The sequence below is a fragment of the Tachyglossus aculeatus genome, chromosome 4 (assembly GCF_015852505.1).
Source record: "Tachyglossus aculeatus isolate mTacAcu1 chromosome 4, mTacAcu1.pri, whole genome shotgun sequence".
Classification (NCBI taxonomy): domain Eukaryota; kingdom Metazoa; phylum Chordata; class Mammalia; order Monotremata; family Tachyglossidae; genus Tachyglossus; species Tachyglossus aculeatus.
Window position 1 is genome coordinate 89772445 of NC_052069.1, and position 26377 is coordinate 89798821.

Consider the following 26377-nt stretch of genomic DNA (forward strand, 5'->3'; position numbering starts at 1 on the left):
TACTATACGCTTGGCACTGTTCTAAGCGCTGGGATAGATACAAGATCATCAGGTTGGATACTATCCCTGTCCCACATTGGGCTCCCAGTCTCAATCCCCACTTTTCAGATGAGGTAACTGAGGCACAGAGAAGTGAAGTGACATGCCCCAGGTCACAGAACACACAAGTGGCAGAGCCTGGATTAGAACCCAGGTCCTTCTGACTCCTAGGCCTGTGCTCTATCTATTAAGCCACTCTGCTTCTCATAGAGGCAGACTATTACTTTGGGCAAGTCACTTGACTTCCCTGTGCCTCAGTTACCTCAACTGGAAAATGAGGATTAAGACTGTGAGCCCCACGTGGGACAACCTGATCACCTTGTATCTACCCCAGCACTTCAAACAGTGCTCGACATATAGTAAGCACTTAACAAATGCCATCATTATTATTACTATTATTATTATCTGATGAACCTCCTTAATGTGAGGTTCTTCAACAATAGAGTCCCCATGTTAAAGGAGAAGTGATAGAATCACTGATAGAAAATTTCTTCTGGTGCCACTATCGTTATTTTGAGCAACAGCATTTATTGCACACCAGTGTACAGAGCCCTGGATTAAGCACTTGAGAACAAACAAAAGGAGTGAAATACGTGGTACCAAAACCTGAGGATTTTATAATCTGGGAGGAAGGCAAGCAGGCCCAAATCGTCATATATAAACTACGGAGGAAAAGACATTGGAATGCTAAAATCAAAAAGTGGGAAGGAAGCAGTGCACCCAATAAGCACTAATAAATACAATTGACTGATTGATTCCGTGCACTATTCTCTAGATGCGTGTTCCCAGCCTGGCCTAGTGGATAAAGTACGGGCCTGGAAGTTGAACCTGGGTTCTAATCCCAGCTCTGCCACTTACTGCTGTATGACCTTGGACAAGTCATTTCTTTGTGCCTCAGTTACCACTTGTAAAATGGGGATTAAAACTGGGAGCCCTATGTGGGAGGGACTGGGTTCAACATGATTATCTTGTATCCCCTGGCACATAGCAATAATAATAATTGTGGTTTTTGTTGAGTGCTTACTTTGTGCCAGGTGCTGTACTAAGCGCTGGGGTAGATACAAGCAAATCAGTTTGAACACAGTCCCTGTCCCACGTGGGGCTCACAGTCTCAGTCGTGCTATGTGCCAAGCACTGTTCTAAGCGTTGGGGTAGATACAAGGTAATCAGGTTGTCCCACATGGGGCTCACAGTCTTCATCCCCATTTTAAAGATGAGGTAACTGAGGCACAGAGAAGTTAAGTGACTTGCCCAAAGTCACATAGCTGACAAGCGGCAGAGCCAGGATTAGAACCCATGACCTCTGACTCCCAAGCCTGTGCTCTTTCCACTAAGCCACACTGTTTCTTGTGAATAATAACAGTGGCATTTGTTAAGAGCTTTCTATGTGCCAAACACTGTACCAAGCACTGGGATGGATACAAGTAAATCGGGTTGGACAGAGTCCCCATAATATAATAATAATAATAATGGCATTTGTTAAGCGCTTACTATGTGCAAAGCACTGTTCTAAGCGCTGGGGGATACAAGGCGATCAGGTTGTCCAACGTGGGGCTCACAGTCAATCCCCATTTTACAGATGAGGTAACTGAGGCTCAGAGAAGTTAAGTGACTTGCCCAAGGTCTCACAGCAGAACTGGCAGAGCCGGGATTCAAACCCATGACCTCTGGCTCCACAGCCCGTGCTCTTACCACTGAGCCATGCTGCTTCTCCAAGCCACGGTCCCAATGCCCACTCTACAGATGAGAAAACCGAGGCACAGAGAAGTTAGGTGACTTGTCCTGGGACACTGAGCAAACAAGCGGTGGAGCCGGGATTAGAACCCAGGTGCTTCTGATTTGCAGGCTCGTGCACTATCCATTAGGCCACACTGCTTTAAAAGTTGGATTTCCATACATAACTTCCATTCATCCATAATAGTACGTGCTAAACAAATATCAAAATTGTGATTATTCTTATTGAGTAATAATAATATTTATTAAGTGGTAAACTTTGGGCAGAGCTCTGTGTTAAACCCTGGGAAAGAGATTCTAATCTGGGAAAGATTAGTGAAGCAGCATGGCTCAGTAGAAAGTGGTTTTGGAGTCAGAGGTCATGGGTTCAAATCCCCGATCCGCCAACTGTCAGCTGTGTGACTTTGGGCAAGTCACTTAACTTCTCTGGGCCTCAGTTACCTCATCTGTAAAACGGGGATTAAAATTGTGTGAGCCCCCCGTGGAACAACCTGATTACCTTGTAACCTCCCCAATGTTTAGAAAAGCGCTTGGCACATAGTAAGTGCTTAACAAATGCCAATGTTATTATTATTATTATTATTATTACTCAGGTGGGAATTATATTTGATCAGCTACCTGACTCTTAAAGGGGTTTATAATCCCCAACCTGGGCATATGTGCTCTCTTTTTCTCTCTCCATCCATGTAGAACGTAAGCTCGTTGTAGGTAGGGAATGTATCTACCAACCCTCTTATTTTATACTTTCCCAAGCACTTAATACAGATCTCTGCACCCAGTAAGCACTCAATAAATACGACGGATCGATCGATTAATGGATAACGACCCTGTGATGCAGGAAAATAAAGCTGGTTTCTTATATATTTTCATGTCTTTGTGTAACACAAACCTTCTTTCATTTCATTTGCCCCTGGAAGTTACTCCCTGAAAGGGGACGTGAGGAACTGGTTGAAAATTGACCCATACACTGGTGAGATCTTCACTGCCGCCCAGCTGGACAGAGAAGCAGAGCAAAATTATAAACTACAAGTGGTAGCCACTGAACAAGGTAAGCGCAAAGGCAACAGCAGCCGGGACAGAGTTCGTATAACTAGGCAGGGCTCAGTTCTTCGTCTTGATGATGTGCCCATTTGTCCCGGGTGGAGAGACAGGCTTGTTGGAGGGAAGAATTCTCCCCTGACTCCCATAGTTGTCTCAGTCAGAGACTGATTAGGCTCCTGAAGTAATAATAATAATAATAATGTTGGTATTTGCTAAGCGCTTACTATGTGCCAAGCACTGTTCTAAGCACTTGGGGGGGAAATAAAGGTAATCAAGGTTGTCCACCTGGGGTTCACAATCTTAATCCCCATTTTACAGATGAGGGAACTGAGGCCCAGAGAAGTTAAGCGACTTGCCCAAAGTCACAACAGCTGACAAGTGGTGGAGCCGGGATTAGAACCCATGACCTCTGACTCCCAAGCCCGGGCTCTTTCCACTGAGCCACGCCGCTTCTCCAAACACAAGCTTGAAAGGACTGTTAGCTCTCACCCTCGAACTGTAAAACTTCATGACCTACGCTAGAAAACAGTTCAAAATGCTTTTCAAAGGGACTATTTCATGACCTTTTGGGGGGAAGAAGTTCCCCCCAAAATTGGCTAAACCGTTGTCTGGAGTCCAATGAACTCTTCAACCCATTTCCCTTACTCCCATCCTGAGAGTTTCAAGACAGAAGGCCTGTCTTGACTCCACTTTTACTCTAGTACTGTCTCTCTCAGCCCCGTTTCCTTTTCTCTCACCATTTCTCACAGGCCCACAACTCCTGACAGAAGGGTGGTCTATTACGGCCCTGACTGTAATGCCTCTACTCCTATTTCCCCTCTGTGTGGTTGGTGTCTTAGACACCCCTTTTGGGTTCAGGCAAAGCTACTGTAGATCTGCACTAAAAACAATATCGACAGTGTGTGTACCTGTTGTGTTTGGACAAAGCATCTGGGGAACATTCAGAAATAAAAAATGCAGTCCCTACCCTCAAGAGGTCTACTATCTAATGGGGAAGACAAGTTGATGTAATCTGACAAAAATCCTCTATTTTAATGTGAATTTAGATAAAAAAAAATAAGATCTGGTCCTCTCCAAACTTGCAACTCAGCAACTCAGTCCTTTTATATTAACATTTGTTTTCGAGAATTGTAAATACTTTAAAGGAAAGTGGGAATCCCGAGCATCTTAAGCCTAGTTATCGGAATGAAGTGGGGGGTGGGGGAATTTCTGATGCAGTGTACTCTTTCACCTGAAGGAATGTAATGATGATGGGATTTGTATTTGTTAAGCGCTTACTATGTGCCAAGCACTATTCTAAGCACTGGGGTAGATACAAGGTAATTTAGGTTGTCCCACGTGGGGCTCACAGTCTTAATCCCCATTTTACAGATGAGGTAACTGAGGCACAAAGAAGTTAAGTGACTTCCCCAAAGTCACGCAGTTGATAAATGGCAGAGGCAGGATTAGAACCCATGACCTCTGACTCCCAAGCCCGGGCTTTTTCCACTAAGCCCCACTGCTTCTCCGCTCTTGTTCTTGGAGTATGTTCTCCGAGTGATGGAAACCCTGATGGACATATGGGAATGCAGATACATCTGTTGAAAAGCAGCATGGCATGGTGGATAGACTATGGGCCTGGGAGTGAGAAGGACCTGGGTTCTAATCCTGGCTCCGCCACTTGTCTGCTGTGTGACCTTGGGCAAGTCACTTTACTTCTCTATGCCTTAGTTACTTCATCTGTAAAATGGGGATTGAAACTGTGAGCCCCACATGGGACAGGGTTTGGGTCCAACCCAATATACTTGTATCCATCCCAGCGCTTAGTACAGTGCCTGTCACATAGTAAGTGCTTAACAAATACTATTATTATATGAGTTACTCTACTGTTCACATGTTATTTCAATGGATTCTGACCTTCAGTGGTTAACGTGTACTTACCCCAGCGCTTAGAACAGTCCTTGACTCATAGTAAGAGCTTAACAGATACCACGGGATGATGCTTGGGAGTGAAATTAGAATGCTCAAGAGTGTTATCACTGGGATAAGCCTGGTTCTCAGGGTTTTTTTAAAAAAATGGCATTTATTAAGTGCTTCTTACTTGAGCTGCATTGTTTTGGGTTAGAAGACTTCTTTCCAATATGAGTCACCCTCACAAAGAGTAGACACACTGCCTGAGTAGAACCAGCATGGTTAAGTGGATAGAGCACAGACCTGGGAGCTAGAAAGACCTGAGTTCTAATCACTGTGTGACCTAGGGCAAGTCACTTAACTTCTCTGGTCTGTTACCGCATCTGTAAAACGGGGATTAATGCTGTGAGGCCCATGTGGGACATGGACTGTGTCCAACTTGATTAAGTTGTATCTACCCCAATACTTAGTAAAGTGCTTGGCACATAGTAAGTGCTTTCCAAATATGTCACCCCATCCCCCCCACAAAATATACTGAACATTCCCCTTTAATCCTCAGACAATGCAAGTCTTTTTTTAATATTGTATTTAAGTACTTATTCATTCATTCATTCATTCAATCGTATTTATTGAGCGCTTACTGTGTGCAGAGCACTGTACTAAGCGCTTGGGAAGTACAAGTTGGCAACATATAGAGACAGTCCCTACCCAACAGCGGGCCCACAGTCTAGAAGGGGGAAGACTGACAACAAAACAAAACATATTAACAAAATAAAATAGAATAAATATGTACAAGTAAAATAAATAACAAAATAGAGTAATAAATACGCCAGGCACCATTCTAAACATTGGGGTAGATACAAAGTAATTAGATTGGACACAATCCCTGTCCCACATGAGGTTCGCAGTCTTAATCCCCATTTTATAGAGGAGGGAACTGAGATAAAGAGAAGTGAAGTGACTTGTCCAAAACCATACGGCAGACTGGTGGCAGAGGCTGGATTAGAACACAGATCCTTCTGGTTCCCAGGCTCATGTTCTTCTTGCTAACTTGGTCACTGAAAACTGAGCAATCAATCAATCAGGGGTATTTATTGAGCGCTTACTATGCGCAGAGCACTGTACTAAGCGCTTGGGAGAGTACAATACAATAGTCAGCGGAGAAGTTCCCTGCCCACAATGAGCTTACATTTTTTTTTTTTGTCCAGAATACAATTCACCATATTTCTGGCTGCAGGTAAAACTGATTCTGGCCTTGAGTGTGTCTCCCAGCTTTACTACTGCTGTAATAATTAGTGCGCCAGGTCAGAATCTCAGTCGTAACTGGAGATGATAGCCCTATTTCATTCATTCAATCGTATTTATTGAGTGTTTACTGTGTGCAGAGCACTGTACTAAGCACTTGGGAAGTACAAGTTGGCAACATATAGAGATGGTCCCTACCCAACAGTGGGTTCACAGTCTAGAAGGGGGAGACAGACAACAAAACAAAACGTATACAACAAAACAAAACATCTCTGCTGCTATGTCTATCCTTCTAGACTGTGAGCCCACAGTTGGGTAGGGACCGTCTCTATATGTTGCCAACTTGTACTTCCCAAGAGCTTAGTACAGTGCTCTGCACACTGTAAGCGCTCAATATATACGATTGATTGATTGCTGCAACTGTCCACTGTTATTCAACAAGGATTGTGCCCCAGCAATGCTGTCTTGGACTGGGTGAGACTGGGGGGAGATAGAACGACTGCACAGTGGGTTTACAGCTTTCCCAAAGCCCCCAGTATGAGATTCATTATCGCACCAGGAATGACGGGGGTATCCTTGAGAGAGTCAGTATTATTTGGTGGGGTCTCTCTCTGGTCCAGCTCCCCCTCTAAGAAGCCCAAGGTGGCAGGAAGGTGATGGGTTGCTCCCTGAAGTGACTGAGGCAGACTACTCCGGGCTCACCCTCTCAAGGTGTAACCCCCATAAGCTGTCGAGGGCATCTACCAAAGCTCACCACACACCCTGGCAGCTAACATTCCTTCTCCTCCCCTGTCCTGGTTCTATTGGTGTGCGGAGGCAGGGGTAGTCAACCACGCTGGGGTCAAAGAAGAGGCGTTAGGAGCCGACCTTTGACCCGAAAGGCCCACCAGCACCTTAATCTTCTCCTGAATATCAGTTTCCAGGATAGCCTATACACTGAGGTTTCATAATCCCCCGGCCCCATCCTCTAATCCCATCCCAAAGAAGGAGGGCAATCCACACTGCGAAGGCTTGTTACCGTACACAGTGGAAAAAAACCAAAAATCAGTGGATTCAGATTCCTGAAATTCTAGCCAAAAAAAATGCATTAGGTTCAAGTCCGAAATTAGCTTGGAATGAATTGTTGGTAACGGTTCATTAGGCAACAGCATTTGAATTTCTAAACAGGCTTCTTGGCTATCTTATGTGTCTGTAATGTAACCCAGAATATTTAGTTTCATTTCAACAGAAAAGTTCTCGGATTAAGAAAATGAAGCAAAAGCAAACTGAATGGGGAGTGTAAATTTGGAGAGCTCTGGAAAGGCTGGTCTTCACCCACAGGAACCAAACTGGTACAAGAAGTGTGATGCACTTCCAGGCTATCTTTTATCCAAGACCATAATGTGGTTTGCTGACACAGTGTCATTCCCCAGGTTATTTTTATTGAGACAGATGAATGGAGAATCAGAATTACTGGAAACATCGTGAATTGCGGTGGGGGAAGGGGAGAATCCAGGAGCCCTGACACTGAATACCCCTGCTTAAATTTCTAGGCCTTCTTAAAGAAGTCTACAAATAGGAGACAGCATGGCATAGTGGCTAGAGCCCGGGGCTGGGAGTCAGAAGGTCTTGGGTTCTAATCCCGGCCCTGCCACTTGTCTGCTTGGTGACCTTGGGTGAGTCACTTCACTTCTCTGGGCCTCAGTTACCTCATCTGTAAAATGGGGATGAAGACTGTGAGCCTCATGGGGGACAGGGACTGTGCCCAACCTGATTATCGTGTATCTACCCCTATGCTTAGTACAGTGTCCGGCACGTAATAAGCACTTAACAAATACTATTTTTAAGCCCTTAGTACAGTGCTGTGCACACAGTAAACACTCAATAAATACGATTGAATGAATGAACCAGGCTCACACCTCAAATTGGAATGGTGAGATGAAGCGGTTCTGTCTCAAGGCATAAAACAGGAAGTTGATCCAGTATTTTGGTGGGATACTTGGAGTCGGGTGGTCAATTTCTGGATAAGCTGTGTGATCAGCTGTGTGAAGCGCTTAATGCCATTATTATTATTATTATTATCATCATCATTGGGGCTGGAGCATCCAATCTGCAGCTGGTTGGGTGGGAAGGAGAACACTGACCCATGACTCCTCCTCTCCTACAGTCCGTGAGTTGAAGTCTTGCTTCTTATTCAGGCTGCTGCCAGCGGGAAGCAAGTGCTGATCTGTGTGGGAACTATTGAAGCCCCCAGATATGACCTGCATTAAAATATTTTGGAGGGTAGACCAGCTTTTATTTCCACTGTAGCATGAAAAGCAAGGAGAGGGTATCCAACCCACACCCTGTGGTTCATTCCTTGCCTACATGATGATGATGATCAAGCACTTATTACAGTGCTCAAGCATTTGGTACAGTGCTCTGCACACAGTAAGCACTCAATAAATATGATTGAATGAATGATGATGATAATGGCATTTGTTAAGCGCTTACTATGTGCAAAGCACCGTTCTAAGCGCTGGGGTGGATATAAGGTGATCAGATTGTCCCACGTGAGGCTCACAGTCTTCATCCACATTTTCCAGATGAGGTAACTGAGGCCCAGAGAAGTGAAGTGACTTGCCCAAAGTCACACAGCTGACAATTGGCAGAGCTGGGATTTGAACCCATGACCATGCTGCTGGATTACCCGGCCAAGGGGGTGGGTGATACAGCCGGAAACTAAAGTCCTTCAGACCCCAAATAGGAACCCTGAGGGTCGACTTTTTTTCCCCTATCGTATTTGTGAAGTACATACTAGGTGCCAGGCACTATACTGAGGTAGATACAAATTAATCAGGGTGGGCACAGTCCCTGCCCCACATAGGACTCACAGTCCTAATTCCTATTTTATAGATAAGGTAACTGAGGCCCAGAGAAGTGAAGTGACTTGCCCAAGGCCATGGAGCAGACAAGTGACGGAGCTGGGATTAGAACCCAGGTCCTTCACTCTCAGTGCTCTATCCACTAGGCCACACTGCTTCTCGTGCTAACAGTATCCCTTAGTGGGCCAACGCTGCTTTGGGCCAGACAAGGAATATGTTGGGAATTTTCAAGTAGAACTTTCCTACAGAGACTCCAATTCATTCATTCCTTCATTCACATTTATTGAGCACTTACTGCGTGCAGAGCACTATACTAAGTGCTTGGGAGAGTACAATACTCTCTCTCAGGGTACAATACTCTTTGTTAGTATGTTTGGTTTTGTTCTCTGTTTCCCCCTTTTAGACTGTGAGCCCACTGTTGGGTAGGGACTGTCTCTATATGTTGCCAACTTGTACTTCCCAAGCACTTAGTACAGTGCTCTGCACACAGTAAGCGCTCAATAAATATGATTGATGATGATACAATACAACAATAAACCGACACTATCCCTGCCCACAACGAGCTCACAGTCTAGAGGGGGGCAATCAGCATGAGGCATGGCAAACACCCAGTTTAATCAGTCAATCAATGGTATTTAGGGGGCACTTACTATGTGCAGAGCACTATACTAAGCACTTGGGAGAGTACAAGACAACAGAATCAGCAGGCACGTCCCTGCCCATAACGAGCTGATAGTCTAGAGGGGTTCAGTATTAAAGCCAAATGAGGGGACAGAATCACATAGGTTGGGTTTTAGGGCTCTGGAGGTGTTTAATCAGAGCCCGACCCCCACACCCTTAGATGCTAGACCCAAGCGCTTAGTACAGCGCTTTGCACACAGTAAATGCTTAATAAATGATTGAATGAATGAATAGACCCTAGAGCTCAGCTCAGAAACACAAATATGGTCCTGTCCTCCTATATGATCCATTCATTCATTCATTCGATCGTATTTACTGAGCACTTACCGCGGGCAGAGCACTGTTCTAAGCCCTTGGAAGAGTATGTTGTACAATAGCGTGACCAGCTACTGTTCTGGGTTTACCCAGTCCTTAGCTTTGTGTCTCCGCCAGCCTGGGGACACCAGTTCTGGGCAGGCTGACAGAGGAGTAAAGGGAACAGCACAGAGTTCCAGTGCTCCTGAGGGAACAGATGTAAATCTGGGGAATTCCTGGGCCCATTAGAGGGAAAGGGAATCATTTCAGTCTGCCCAGCTGAACTAGCAGCCACTGTCTTGTCTTATGGGGCTCTCCAACCCACAGCAACTCCAAGGACACATTTCTCCCCGAACGCCCCGCCGCCATCAGCAATTGTTCTGGTTGTGTATCCACAGAGTTTTCTTGGGAAAAATATGGAAATAATAATAATAATGATCATCATCAACCATCAATCGTATTTATTGAGTGCTTACTATGTGCAGAACACTGTACTAAGCGCTTGGGAAGTACAAATTGGCAAAACATAGAGACAGTCCCTACCCAACAGTGGGCTCACAGTCTAAAAGGGGGAGACAGAGAACAAAACCAAACATACTAACAAAATAAAATAAATAGAATAGATATGTACAAGTAAAATAAAAAGAGTAATAAATATGTACAAACATATATACAGGTGCTGTGGGGAAGGGAAGGAGGTAAGATGGGGGGGATTGAGAGGGGGACAAGGGGGAGAGGAAGGAAGGGGCTCAGTCTGGGAAGGCCTCCTGGAGGAGGTGAGCTCTCAGCAGGGCCTTGAAGGGAGGAAGATGGCATTTGTTAAGTGCTTACTCTGTGCAAAGCACTGTTCTAAGCACTGGGGGGATACAAGGTGATCAGGTTGTCCCACATGGGGCTCACAGTCTTAATCCCCGTTTTACAGATGAGGTAACTGAGGCTCAGAGAGGTTAAGTGACTTGCCCAAGGTCACACAGCAGACATGTGGCGGAGCCGGAATTCGAACCCATGACCTTTGACTCCAAAGCCCCGGCTCTTTCCACTGAGCCACGCTGCTTCTTTATGGTTGGCCATTGCTTTCTTCTGCCCAGTAAACTTGAGTCTCCTCCCTCAACTCCCTCCCATGCTGTTGCCCAGCACTGGTGAGTTTTGCCTTGTAGCCGATTGCCTGCTACTTGCTAGCCACTGGCCAAGCTAGGAATGGAATGGGTAGGCCTCTGCTTGACTCTCCCTCTTGTAATCTCAGCTCTGTATATATGTTTGTACATATTTACTACTCTATTTATTTTACTTGTACATATCTATTCTATTTATTTGATTTTGTTAATATGTTTGGTTTTGTTCTGTCTCCCCCTTCTAGACTGTGAGCCCACTGTTGGGTAGGGACTGTCTCTATATGTTGCCAACTTGTACTTCCCAAGCGCTTAGTACAGTGCTCTGCACACAGTAAGCGCTCAGTAAATACGAATGATTGATTGTTCACTGCTTAGAATAGTGCTTTGCACATAGTAAGCGCTTAATAAATGCCATTATTATTATTATCTTGGAGAGTCACCTAACTTCTCTGTGCCTGTTACCTCATCAGTAAAATGGGAATTAAGGCTGTGAGCCCTATGTGCGACAGGGACTGTATCCAACCCGATGATCATGTATCTACCCCAGTGCTTAGTGTAGTGCTTGGCACATAGTAAGGATTTAACAAATACCATTAAAAAAAAACCCTGATCCAGAGGGAGGTCTAGGAAACAGAGCATGCTCTTTCTCAGCAGAATTCTAGTTCTCCAAATTCCCTGTGACTGAGGCTAGTTTAGATCACTGAAAATGTACCTCGAGCTCATCTACCTCACCGCGGATCCCTAGCCCACATCCTCCCTCTGGCCTGGAATTCCCTGCCTCTTCAAATCCAACAGACTGTTACTCTCCCTGCATTCAAAACCTTATTGAAGGCATATCTCCTCCAAGAGGCCTTCCCTAAGCCTCCCTTTCCTCTTCTCCCACTCCTTTCTGCATCACCCTAACTTATTCATCCTCCCTCCCAGCCCCAGAGCACTTATGTACATATCTGTCATTTATTGATTTATATTAACATCTGTCTCCCTCTCTAGACTGTAAACTCATTGTGGGCAGGGAATATGTCCATTTATTATTCTATTGAACTCTCCCAAGTGCTTAATACAGTGCTCTGCACACAGTAAGGGCTCAAAAATATGATTGAATGAAGGAATGACTGAATAATAATAATAATAATGGTATTAAGCGCTTACTATGTGCAAAGCACTGTTCTAAGCTCTGGGGAGGTTACAAGGTGATTAGGTTGTCCCACGGGGGGCTCACAGTTTTAATCCCCATTTTACAGATGAGGTAACTGAGGCACAGAGAAGTTAAGTGACTTGCCCAGAGTCACACAGCTGTCAATTGGCAGAGCTGGGATTTGAACCCATGACCTCTGACTCCAAAGCCCGTGCTCTTTTCACTGAGCCATGCTGCTTCTCTGAATGAAATTAAGGTACTCAAAGAAAATTGGGTTTAGCTCACTGGAGCATTTCAGACATCAGTTCTCAGGTGTTTGGATAATTAGATGTAAATGCCAGTATAAGGAGCAGGGAAAGAAATGCTTTTCTAGACTGACAATGAGTGGAAAGTGTCGCTTTTTAATCCTAAAGGCACACAAGTGATTTCATTCTGACTCTGGTTGCTGTTCAATTCCCTAGGTGGATCGGGGTTGAGCTCCTCTGTGTTACTGAGCCTGTCCCTCACCGATGTCAACGATAATCCTCCCCGACTAATAAAAGAATATAAGGACTTTTTCTTCTGCTATCCACTCCAAAACCCGGGGAGCCTCATTTTCGAAGCCACCGATGATGATAAGCAGTCGTATCGTGGACCGCAGTTTACTTTTTCCTTGGGTGATGACACATCGCAGAAAGACTGGGAAGTTACAAAAATCAATGGTGAGTTGTCAAAACACGTTTGCGTTGGACGGGCCCTGCTGGAATTGTATCTGGAAAATGGGGAGGGCTGTATCTGCTCAGGCTCGTTATCCTGGAAATTCTCATCCCTTCAGTTATCCGGCTACTTCAAGCAGAGAAGCAGCATGACCTAATGGATAGAGCACGGGTTTGGGAGTCAAAAGGATCTGGATTCTAATCCTGAGGCTGCTTCTTGCCTGCTGTGTGACCTTGGGGAAGTCACTTAACTTCTCTGTGCTTCAGTTTCCTCACCTGTTAGATGGGAATAAAGACTGTGAGCCCCATGCAACTGTGTCCAGCCTGATTAGCTCGTATCTATCCCAGTCCCTGGCACATAGTAATGATGGTATTTGATGGTATGTGTCAAACACTGTTCTAAGCACTGGGGTAGAGACAAACTAATCAGGTTGGAGACAGTCCATGTCCCACAGAGGGCTCACAGTCTTAATCTCCTTTTTACAGACGAGGTAACTGAGGCCCAGAGAGGCTGAGTGACTCGCCCAAGGTCACATAGCAGGCGAGGGCCAGAGTTGGGATTAGAACCCAGGTCCTTCTGACTCCCAAGCTCATGCTCCATCCACTAGGCCATAAACTCCTAACAAGTACCATATAAAGAAAAAAAGAGTGAGTTTTTTGGTCTAATATGTCTAGGCAATTCCAAGAAAATTGTTTTCAAGGTTTCGTTTGCCCAGATAATTTAAAGGTGTAGATACATTTACATCCAAAGGGAGATGGGGATGAGCTCAATTCTGCCCTTCTTTTCTGCCTCCCTATCAATTCTTTCCTTCAATTTGAGATTATTTCTGACTCACAGGGTGACTCCCTCCCCTGATGAAGGGTCCAGATAGAGAAGTTGTCTAGACTGTACGCTCGTTGTGGGCAGGAAATGGGTCTACCAACTCTGTTGTACTCTCCCAGGTGTTTTTAGTACAGTGCCCTGCACAAAGTAAGAGCTCAGTAAATACCATGATTTGCGTGGGATTTGATATGTCGATTAGAAAACAGAAGTCTTCACTATGGTAAACACTGGCTAAAGAGCAGTTGAAAGCTAAGGGTTCAGTAATACTAATAATAATGATGGCATTTATTAAGCGCTTACTATGTGCTAAGCGCTGGGAACAGTAGGCAACAGAGTAGGTTTCTGAGAACAAGAAGGCCTCCGAAGGTGGAAATCAGATGCTTAGAATAATAATAACAACAACAACAATAATAATGATAATAATTGTGCTATTTAAGTGCTTACTGTTTGCCAGGCACTGTTATAAATGCTGGGGTAGATACAGCTAATCGGGTTGGACACAGTCCCTCTCCCACAGAGGGCTCACAGTCTTAATCCCCATTTTACAGAAGAGGGAACTGAGGCCCAGAGAAGATAAGTGACTTACCCAAGGTCACGCGGCAGGCAACTGATGGAGCCAGGCTAAGAACCCAGGTCTTTCTGACTCCCAGAGCCGTGCTCTATCCACTAGGCCACACCGCTAGAACACAGCGATTGCCCTCCACACATCCTTCCTCACAGTTAGGGATGGAGCATTTCACATGCCTTCCTTTTCCCTCTGCATTGCTAATTGCCCGCAACTTTAATCAAACCCATCTTAATCATATTTATTGAGCCCTTAATGTGTGCAGAGCACTGAATTAAGTGCTTGGGAGAGCGCAACCTAACAAAATAACAGATACATTCCCTGCTCACAAGGAGTTCATTCATTCAATCACATTTATTGCACACTTGTGAGAGTACAATGTAACAATGAAAAGACATTCCTTGCCAACGATAAGCTTACAGTCTAGAGGGAGACAGTTATTTACATAAATAAATAAATTACAGATATGTACATAAGTTCTGTGGAGCTGTTGGGGGGCAATGAATAAATAGAACAAGTCAGAGTGAAGCAGAAGGGAGTGGGACAAGAGGAGAGGAGGGCTTAATGAGGGAAGGCCTCTTGAAGGAGATGTGCCTTCAATAAGGCTTTGAAATGAGGGGAGAGTGATTGTTTTACAGTCTAGAGAGGGAGATTTTAATCCTGGGATCTCTGACCTATACAATTCCCTTTGGGATCTGATGCTTATCCTGGCTCTACCACTTATCTGCTGTGTGACCTTGGGCAAGTCATTTCACTTCTTTGTGCTTCAGTTACCTCATTTACAAGTGAGAATTGAGAGTCTGAGCCCCATGTGGGACAAGGACTGTGTCCAACCCAATTTGCTTGTATCCACCCCAGTGCTTAGTACATTCATTCATTCATTCAATCATATTTTATTGAGCGCTTACTGTGTGCAGAGTACTGTACTAAGCACTTGGGAAGTACAAGTTGGCAACATATAGAGATAGTACAGTGTCTGGCACATAGTAAGTGCTTAACAAAAGTCATTTAGTCATAATAATAATTATTATTATTAATAATCAAAACCCATCGGACTGCTTGGGTATAGTTTACCCTGCTTCCGAGGATACCTGGGTAACCCTGCCTCTTGGCTCCCCCCCGCACTCGAGCTGAGACAAGAGTGGGATTGGGGGAACATGATGTTCTTGGGATGGCTGTAATAGGAACCTTGCAGCAGTGAGGGGTTTCTTTGAGAGCTGAGGATCAATCAACATATTTAGCACTTACTCTGTGCAGAGCACTATACTAAGCTGTTGGGAGAGTACGATACAACAGAGTTGTCAAACACATTCCCTGCCCACAGTAAGCTTACGGTCTAGGGGAGCTTACTGTGGGCAGGGAATGTGTCTACTAGCTCTGTAATTTTGTACTGCCCAAGTGCTTAGTACAGTACCCAGTGCTCAGTAAGTATGATTGATTGATTGATGGATTGACATCTTAGGGTCCAGAGGGCAATGGACCCGGGGCAGCTGGATTGGTGGTTCCAATGAGCTCCAGTCACACTGAAAGATCTGTAGATATTGCTATTGTCTTCATTTTCATCTACCATCCAACCTGCATGTTTTAACAGGCACCCACGCAAAACTCTCCACGAAACACACCAACTTTGAAGAGAAAGCTTACATGGTTTCAGTAAAAATCAACGATGGTGGAAAACCGCCTCTGGAAGGAACTTCCTCATTCCCAGGTGCAGTAGATCTCCGCTCCGTCCTTCTGGGGGAGCTTCCCATCATGGAAAGCGGTTTCTTATGCTGATCCTGTTCACTGCTGTGTCCATAAATGTTCATTCTAGATGATGACCGGTTACTTAATGTCATGACCACCCTATTTATGCAAGATGATTTCGTCATTTTTAGGGTTTCCTCCTGCCACCCTAAAACCCTCCAAAAGGACTCATTAGGATGCCACTCTCTGCTGGAGTGGGGGAAATGGTTCATGGTGGGAAAATAGCAGTTCTACAACTGCAGTATTTAGAGGAGTGGAGAAAAGCAATCTCTCCTCCTTTTTATCTTCCCCCTCATTTCTCCTCCTCCTCCTCCTCATTTCTTCTCCTTTGTCTCCTCCTCCTCCTATTTCTCCTCCTTCTCCTCTTTCTTCTTTTTCTCAACATTATTTTCTTTCTCCTTTTTCTCCTCCTCCTCTTCCTCTCATCCTTCTCCCTCTCCCCCTTCCCCACTTCCAATGTATTAGCCAAACGAATGACTTCCTGGGCTATTTCCTGGAAATTTCAGCCTGACCTCTCTGACATATGTCCTGTTGCACCAGAAACCTCCAGGTAGAAGCCTGTGTCCTGTGTTAGTCACGTATGTGCAGATGTGTGCGTTCACTGGAAGCTTCACCCCTCACACCTAATGTACCGCGTCTTACGGCTATTTAAAATGATCTTTTGGGTATTTTTCTTGCTTTTCAGTCAACATGTGCTCCTGTGTAGATGAAAGGTGCTACATGCCAGTTGAAAGACAGCCTGGGAGGCCCACTGTAGGCATGGCAGTTGGCATCCTCCTTGCAACCTTGCTGGTAATTGGTGAGTGAGATTTCTTGCAATCTGGAAGGACTGTCTTGAGTTTAAGAAATAATACTACATTGTGCTCAATTCTGGGCTCACCTTCCACTGTCCAAAGTGGTATGTACAAGAAAGGATTGCAGTGCAGTGGAAGGGATAAAGAGTAGAATGATTAGGATAATAGGCTAATCTCTCAGTAGAATAATACCTTAGGTTGTGAGCCTTATGTGGGAAAGAAACTATGTCCAACCTGATTACTTTGGACCTAGACAAGGGCTAAGTAGAGCATCTAAGTGTTCAATTGTTGTTATTATTATTATTATTATCAACAAGGGAAAGTTCCAGGTTCATGAGTGACTCCCATCTATTTCTGCTAGATGGGGAGTGTCATTTTATGGCATGAATTCCATTAGCCTGTTCTGGGTTTGTTGCAACTGGTTGAGTGGTTATTATTCTTATTATTGTTATGTTTTTTAAGCACTTACTGTGGTTCAAGCATTGTTTGAGGAGTTGAGTTAGATACAAGTTAATCAGATTATACACAGCTCCCATCCTACACAGGGCTCACAGTCTAGTAGGAGGAACAAGCATGGAATCCCCATTTTACAGTTGAGGAAACTGAGGCACAGAGAAAATTACTTGCCCAAGGTCATACATAAAGCAGTTGACAGAGCCAGGATTAGTACCCAGGTTTTCTGACTCTCAGGACTGTGCTCTCTCTACTACTTGGACAATTGGGAACACTTGAAAAGGTAAATGGAAATACTGTTACACCTAATTAGTTCCTAAATCAATGAGTTGTATTTATTGAGCCACCTAAAGACTTTGGGGGGAAGAGATAATAATAATAAGACTTTTCCTTAATAGTAATAATTGTGGTATTTAATCACTTACTGTGTTTTAAACACTGTTCTAACCAATGGGGAATATACAAGATCATCAGGTGAGTCACAATCCCTATAGCACACAGGGTTCACAATCTAAGTAGGAGGGAGAACACATATTGAACCCCCATTTTACAGATGAGGTAACTGAGGCACAGAGAAGTTAAGTGACTTGCCCAAGGTCACACAGCAGATGAGTGGCAGACCCAGAATTAGAACACAGGTCCTCTGATTACAGGCCTGCACCCTTTCCACTGGGCCACACTGCTCCTCTACTAAGAGCTGGGGTTGCTACCATGATAAGATCATGCATAGTGAAATAGATATCTTGTCCCTATTTTACAAGATGAGGAAACGGAGTAACAGAGTGGTTAAGCAACTTTCCCAGGGTCATAAACAGTTTCAAACAGAAATTCCTTACCATTGGCTTGAAAGCATTTAATGAGTTTTCCCCATCCTACCTCACATCCCTAATCTCCTACTGTAGCCCAGCCTGCACACTCTGCTCCTCTATTTTATTTTGTTAGTATGTTTGGTTTTGTTCTCTGTCTCCCCCTTTTAGACTGAGAGTCCACTGTTGGGTAGGGACTGTCCCTATATGTTGCCAACTTGTACTTCCCAAGCGCTTAGTACAGTGCTCTGCACACAGGAAGCGCTCAATAAATATGATTGATTGATTGATAGCATCAGCCCCGATCTCCTCTATGTCACAGCCAACTTCTTTTCTACATCCTCCCTCTGGCCTAGGACTCCCTCCCCCTCCATATATGCCACACCACCACTGTCTCCACCTTCATTTTCAATGTTAAGGTCACATCTTCTCCAAGAGGCCTTCCCCGATTTTAAGCCTTCTCTTTACCCCATCATCTATGCACCTAGGTTTGTGACCTTTGGGCATTTGATCTTCACTCCACCCCAAACCTCACAGCACTTAAGTGCGCTTCTTCAAATTGTATATTATCATTTAGTTATTTATTCATATTAATGCCTGTCTCCCCCACTAGACTGCAAACTCATTGTGGGCAGGGAACCTGCCTGTTATTTCTCTTGGATTGTACTTGCTCAGTGCTTAGTACAGTGCTCTGCACATAGTAAGGGCTCAAATGCCATTGATTGATTGATTGATAAACATACCAGGGTAGTGGCAGAGTTGGGATTAAAACCTGGGTTTTCTGACATCAGTCCTATAGATACATTCCACTTGTTGGTGATGTTTATTTTGATGGTTAACCTTCTGTCCCCCAAATAATAATAATAATAATGATAATGGCATTTATTTAGCACTTACTATGTGCAAAGCACTGTTCTAAGTGATGGGGAAGGGTTCAAGGTGATCAGGTTGTCCCACGGTGGGCTCACAGTCTTAATCCCCATTTCACAGATGAGGTAACTGAGGCCCAGAGAAGTGAAGTGACTCGCCCAAAGTCACACAGCTGACAATTGGCGGAGCCGGGATTTGAACTCATGACCTCTGCCTCCAAAGCCTGTGCTCCTTCCACTGAGCCACACTGCTTCTCCTAAATAATATTTCTCAAAATAATATCAAACCCTTGAAAACACAAAGAAACAAAGTGTACGGTAGCATCCCATCTCCCCTCCCCAACCCGCCTTCTCCCTGCTCCTAGACCCCAACTTAGTCCCAGGGTTTGTCTTTGTCAAGGAAGGAAACTCTCCTGGGATAGGAATTCTGTTCATGGGAGAAGTATTCCCACACCAAGAACTCCCCGGAGAGCATGGCCACAGTGCTCTTGTGTAACACTCCGAAGGACCACGTGGATTGCATTCAGCTTCTCAAAGGATCCAAGAGGAAAAAGGTTAATGAATGTCAACGCTGAACTGGGCAGAGTTCCAGATCTCCCCTGTCTTTTCTCTGGAGCTTGGTTGCTGCCTTAACAGACCGCCTCGCTTCCAAATCTTTGTAAATGCAATCTTTGAAAACTGGCCCTCTGTATTTTTTTATAGTATTTATGTGCTTACTTATGTTCCAGACACTGTACTAAGTGCTGATGTAGATACTAGCTAATCGGATTGGACACAGTCCCTGTCCCTCATGGGATTTACAGTCTTAATCCCCATTTTAAGCGCTTAGTACAGTGCTCTGCACACAGTAAGTGCTCAATAAATACGATTGATGATTTTACAGATGAGGTAACTGAGGCACAGAGAAGTGAAGTGATTTGCCCAAAGTCACACAGCAGACAAGTGGTAGAACAGGGATTAGAACCCAGGTCCTTCTGAATCCCAGGCCTGTACTCTATCCCCTAGGCTACACTGCATTCCCCTTCTTTTCCCTGTTTAGACATCTATAAAATTGCATGTAGTATATACACATGTGCGCCTTGTGAGATAGGCATCATATCCTAGTGGAAAGAGCATGGGCCTGGAGTCAGGAGGTCTTGGGTTATAATTCCAGCTCCACCACTTGTCTGCTGTGTGACCTTGGGTAAGTCACCTAACTTCTCTGTTAAGTGAAAAATAAAGTCTCTGCTCCATGAAAAAGGAAGAGGGTATTTTTGTAATGGTCTTACTATGTTTCAGGCACTGTACTAGGCACTGGGGTAGATACAAGCTAATCAGGTTGGACACACTAGCATGGCTTACTGGAAAGAGCACGGGCTCGGGAGTCAGAGGTCGTGGGTTCTAATCCCTGCTCTGCCACTTGTCAGCTGTGTGACTTTGAGCAAGTCACTTCATTCAATCGTATTTATTGAGCACTTACTGTGTGCAGAGCACTGTACTAAGCATTTGGGAAGTACAAATTGGCAACATATAGAGACGGTCCCTACCCAACAACGGGCTCACAGACCACAAAACAAAACATGTGGACAGGTGTCAAGTCATCAGAATAAATAGAAGTAAAGCTAGATGCACATCATTAACAAAATAAATAAAATAGTAAATATGTACAAGTAAAATAGAGTAATAAATCTGTACAAACATATATACAGGTGCTGTGGGGAGGGGAAGGAGGTGGGGGGGGAGAGGAAAGAGGGGGCTCAGGCCTCCTGGGGGAGGTGAGCTCCCACTTAACTTCTCTGTGCCTCAGTTACCTCACCTGGAAAATGGGGATTAAGACTGTGAGCCCCACGTGGGACAACCTGATGACCTTGTAGCTATCCCAGCGCTTAGAACAGTGCTTGGCACATAGTAAGCACTTAAATACCATAATTATCATTATTATGCAAGCCAATCAACTTGGACACAGTCCATGTCCTACTTGAAGCACACAGTTTTCATCCCCATTTTACAGATGAAGTAATAGAGGCACAGAGACATTGGGAGTGAAGGAAGCTGGTAGACTTCCTTAGCCTACCCAGCAAGCTAGAGCTGGGGCATGAATTTCTATTTTTCTCGCCTGGCTGCTGAGATGCCAAATCATTCCATGCCCAAGGGTAATCACCTACTCCTGACAAATCCATATGCCTTCTGCACTCCTCTTCTGCCCAGCCTGCTCTGTTGTGATGACGCTTTAAACTCCATATGATGTGGTTTTATTTGATCAAACAAAACCCAGCTGTATTTTACGAGGATCAATGTTGCCCATAAACATGAATTAATGGGACTGAAATCCACACAGCTCTTCAATATTTTTCCCCAGAGGAAAATTGCTTTTTTTTCCAAGTTAAATTAAAGTGCCCCTGGAAACGTGACTGAAGTTGAGATTTAGTCCCCAAGGAGGGAAAGCAGTTAAGCAGCGTGGTCAAGAGGAAAGAGCATAGTCCTGGGCGTAAGAAGACCTGGGTTCTAATCTCAGCTCCACACTTGTCTGCTGTGTGTCTTTGGGCAAGTCATTTAACTTCTCTATCCCTCAGTTCCCTCATCTGTAAAATAGAGAGTCAGTATCTGTTCTCTCTCCCACTCTAAACTATGAGCCCCCATGTGGGACAAGGACTACATTTGATCTGATTGTTTTTTCCCCAGTGCTTAGCACGGGGATTGAAACCTAGTAAGGGCTTAAAGAAAAATATATTTTTTAAAAAGTATTGGGCCAGCAAAGCTGAAGTCAGGAGCTGGGCAGATCCAGCACATTTAAGGGTAAATTGAAAATTTACTGACAATTTAAGTCAAACGGAAACGCCAGAACCAAAACATTCAGCAAGCTTTGTGGGATTTTTTTATTGCTCTCCCTGAATTTCAAGACCCTAATCATCCCTCCTGGACAATAATCCCCTTGCTCTGTCTTTTTTTTTTGGTATTTGTTAAACGCTTACTATGTGACAGGTACCGTACAAAATGCGGGGATGGTTAAGATATGTTGGAACCAGTCCCTGTGGGCCGTAGGGCTCACAGTCTTATGAGGTAACTGAGGCACAGAGAACTTAAAGTGACTTGCCCAAAGACATACAGCAGACAATTGATGGAGCCAAAATTTGAACTCAGGTCCTCTGACTCTCAGGCCCTATCCATTAGGCCAAACTGCTTCAAAGGAACAAGATGGGGAACAGTGCAGCGTGGCTCAGTGGAAAGAGCACGGGCTTTGGAGTCAGAGGTCGTGGGTTCTAATCCCGGCTCTGCCACTTGTCAGCTGGGTGGCTTTGGGCAAGTCACTTAACTTCTTTGTGCCTCAGTTCCCTCATCTGTAAAATGAAGGTGAAGACTGTGAGCCCCATGTGGGACAACCTGATCACCTTGTAAGCTCCCTAGTGCTTAGAAGAGTGCTTTGCACATAGTAAGTGCTTAATAAATGCTATTATTATTATTAACAGTGATGCTGAGGTCTTTTTAAGTAAAATGAGATTCCCAAGCCACAGGGAAACTTTTCAAAAGGGGAAGACAGTTCCAATAGGATTCTGTCAAATCGTTTTTTCTTTGCTGTTTGAGGTAGAAGCCTTTTGTCACCAGGTATGGCTCACAGAATATGTGGCACTAGTTATGTGCTGAGTAATATATGTATATATTGTGTATATAGCTATAATTCCATTTATTTTGATGGTATTGACACCTGCTTATTTTGTTTTGTTGTCTGTCTCTCCCTTCTAGACTGTGAGCCCATTGTTGGGTAGGGACTGTCTCTCTATGTTGCTGATTTGTACTTCCCAAGTGCTTAGTACAGTGCTCTGCACACAGTAAGCGCTCAATAAATCCAATTGAATGGATAATAATGAGTCTCTTTCTAATATATTAACATTAGAAAGAGAAGCAGTATTGCCCAAGGGGGCAGGGATTGTCATTGTTTATCATTGTATTTTTTCCCGAGCTCTCAGTACATTGCTCAGCACACAGTAAGTGCCTTAATAAATGTGATTGAATTAAAGAATGGTAGAGCACGGGCCCAGGAGGCAGAGGACCTAGGTTCTAATCCTGGCTCTGCCACATATCTGCTGTGTTACCTTGGGCAAGTCACTGGACTTCTGTGCCTCGGGTACCTCATCTGTAAAATGGGCATTCAATCCTACTCCCTCCTACTTAGACTCATGTCAGACCAGAACTGTGTCAAACCTCATTAACATGTATCTCCTCCAGTGCTTAGAACAGTGCTTGGCACATAGTAAGCACTCAAGTTCCATAATTATTATGATGATGGAAACTGTAAACTTGCTGTAGCAAGTGATCACGTCTATCAGTTCTGTTGTACTTTCCCGAGTGCTTAGTTCAGTGCTCTGCACACTGTAAGTGTTCAGTAAACACCATTGATTGATTGTTTTAAATTCACTATCACTGATCAAAGGTTGTTTTTTTTCCCCCTTTTAGGTATTATTTTAACTGTTGTATTTGTTCGCCTGAGAAAGAAAGGGAACGCCAATCTGGGGAATGCCACGAGAGCGGAAGTTACCCCTCTGAAATAAATGCATTTGAAAAACAGGATTTAAAATACAAAATATAGTTTCTCTAACAGATATTCTAGCCAACATTTTGCTTTTCAACCACTTGCAAGTCATTCGACAGGTTTTCAGAAAGTATTTACACACTTCCCTGCCTATGTGATCCTTCCTGACTTATTAATAAGTCCTGCTCACTTGCATTGTGACTTTTTTTTTGAAGTAGCTAAACTTATAAGACTGGGGATCTAAAGACAGCAAATTCCCTTGAACCGCTGCTAGTGGGAGGGAGGGAAGAGGGGAGAAGATTTTTCTTGGATATGAATATAGAGCTACAAGTAATGCCCTTTTTTCTCTCTGAAATATATTTGAAGTTTCCCTTGTACCAACCGTCATCCTGACTTTCCAATCCAGTCCCAACCTTGCTCCTTGCTCCTTTAAGAAATCCCACCGGTGTTTCTCATTCTTTTCCACACGTTTCCACGTTTCCTGGATTTGGCAAACCTTAGGCAGAGGAAAAAGGGGAAAAATTTACAATAACTGTGAGTTTGGGGCGGGGAGGAGGGGAAAGGTTTAACATTGTATGTCTTCAGACAGTAATGCCGTTTGTGATAATCTTCACTTATCTGTGCTCAGAGTTAAAATGGCATTGTCTCTGATGTTGGATTGTGTTTACCATGTTTCTGCTATGTTTTAGCCTTGCTTTTTTATACGATCACCCAAACAGTAAAAAACCTATTTCGTAGCTTAAATATTGTTGTTTCCTTTGCCTTTAGTGAAAATTGGTTATTTCCTCATACATTTGTAATATGAGGAGAAAAATCACCCAAACCGGAAGAAAATTGTGAATGTGAAACCCAAATAAAATTTGATTTAGTTGTCCCAAATTCTATTGCTTCTCAGTTCTCTGCACTGATTGGGAAAAGAGGATGTGGGAGAGAGCTATTGAGAAGGGGAACACCGTCTTATTGTAGAAAGAGTGAGAAGAAATGTTCCTAGAAAGCAATATCTAATCACAGAGAAAACCACTAAAGATTCATATTGGCAATTTGCCCAACTCACCGCCTTTACTTTTTCTTATTTTCAGTTTGGAAATGGGTGCAAGCAGCAATGTACCAATCACTTCCTTCATAGTAGTTGAGTTCCCTCCTCCTGTTGAGTCAGGAGTGCTTTCAAAATCACTTCCCACAGATGCCACACCTGACTCTAATAATAATAATTACCATGCTTTAAGCGCGTACTATGTGCCAAGCATTGTTCATTCAATCGTATTGGTTGAGCACTTACTATGTGCAGAGCACTGTACTAAGCACTTGGGAAGTGCAAATCGGCAACATGTAGAGACGGTCCCTACCCAACAACAGGCTCACAGTCTAGAAGGGGGAGATAACAACACAAAACGAGTAGACAGATCAGTATCATCAAAATAGATAAATAGAATTATAGATATATATTATATGTAGCATATATTATAGATATATACTTAGGAAAGTAACCCATCACATTGGTTCAGTGCTTACTGTTGGCAGAGAACCATGCTAAAGGCTTAGGAGAGTAGAATAAGCATGGCTCCGTGGCTCAGTAGAGAAGCAGCGTGGCTCAGTGGAAAGAGCCCGGGCTCTGGAGTCAGAGGTCATGGGTTCAAATCCCAGCTCCGCCACTTGCCAGCTGTGTGACTTTGGGCAAGTCACTTCATTTCTCTGGGCCTCAGTGACCTCATCTGGAAAATGGGGATTAAGACTGTGTGCCCCCCGTGGGACAACCTGATCACCTTGTAACCTCCCCAGTGCTTAGAACAGTACTTTGCACACAGTAAGCGCTTAATAAATGCCATTATAAAAAATAAGCGCTGGGGTATATACAAGTTAAACAGGTTGGACACAGTCCCTGTCCCAAATGGGGTTCATAGTCTTAATCCCCATTTTACAGATGAGGTTACTGAGGCACAGAGCAGTGAAGTGACTTGCCCAAGGTCACACAGCAGACAAATGATGGAGCGGGATTAGAACCCACATCCTCTGGCTGCCAAGCCCTTTTTCTTGCTACTAGGCTGCACTGCTCCTCTAGGGCAATTCCAACAATGCCACCACGTCCACATCAAGTAATGAGCAAGAACCCAAACAAAGAGCTCCTGGGATACAATTTGTCCACCAGAACTGAAATAAAGCTCTTTTTTTCCCCATTCAATCGTATTTATTGAGCACTTACTATATGCAGAGCACTGTACTAAGCGCTCGGAAAGTACAATTTGGCAACAGAGAGAGACAATCCCTACCCAAAAAAACAGGCTCTTCTCATCACACCTTTAGAGTAGATGTGTGAGGAGAATGGTCGGAACCTGAGTGGTGGTTATTTGATGAAATGAAATAGAAAAGCTATTAAAAACAATAATAATTGTAATAATCAATATTAATATTTAACAATAATAGTACCACTAGATTTGCTATTAGTAAATTAACAGTATTAATAATATTAGTAACAGTACTATTAATAATAATGGTAAAGTTATTAAAAACTAAGTAAACAAGGAAGTGGGGAGCAGCATGGCTCAGTGGAAAGAGGATGGGCTTTGGAATCAGAGTTCAAACCCCAGCTCCGCCAGTTGTCAGCTGTGTGACTTTGGGCAAGTCACTTAACTTCTCTGAGCCTCAGTTACCTCATCTGTAAAATGGGGGTTAAGACTGTGAGCCCCCCGTGGGACAACCTGATCACCTTCTAACCTCCCCAGGTCTTAGAACAGTACTTTGCACATAGTAAGTGCTTAATAAATGCCATTATTATTATTATTTTAAAGACACAGTCATGCAAAACCTTAGTATTACAGAGCATTGGACATTTGGGAGATAAGAGCAAAAGACAAGAACAGACTAGCCTAAATCAAGCAGTGTGGCCTACTGGATAGAGCACGGACCTGGGTTCTAATCCTGATCCACCACTTGTTTGAGGTGTGACCATGGGCAAGTCACTTCACTTCTCTAGGCCTCAGTTACCTCATCTGTAAAATGGGGATTAGGACTGTGAGCCTCCTGTGGGACAGGTGTCCAGCCTGATTACTGGATTCAGCCTGATTCAAACTCATCTACCCCAGCACTTAGAACAGTGCCAGGCACATA

General features: G+C 44.0%; 1 protein-coding gene across 1 annotated transcript in view; it reads left to right on the plus strand.

Annotated features, from left to right (window-relative positions):
• CDH17 (cadherin 17) overlaps positions 1 to 23560 on the plus strand; it is an 81276-nt gene extending 57716 nt beyond the window's left edge. Inside the window, exons 13-17 of the mRNA XM_038745641.1 lie at positions 2691 to 2821; positions 12476 to 12715; positions 15689 to 15805; positions 16529 to 16642; positions 23197 to 23560. Of these exons, the coding sequence (XP_038601569.1) occupies positions 2691 to 2821; positions 12476 to 12715; positions 15689 to 15805; positions 16529 to 16642; positions 23197 to 23291 (697 nt within the window). The 3' untranslated portion in view covers positions 23292 to 23560. The remainder of the gene's footprint in view (positions 1 to 2690; positions 2822 to 12475; positions 12716 to 15688; positions 15806 to 16528; positions 16643 to 23196) is intronic.
• The last annotated feature ends 2817 nt before the right edge of the window (positions 23561 to 26377 follow it).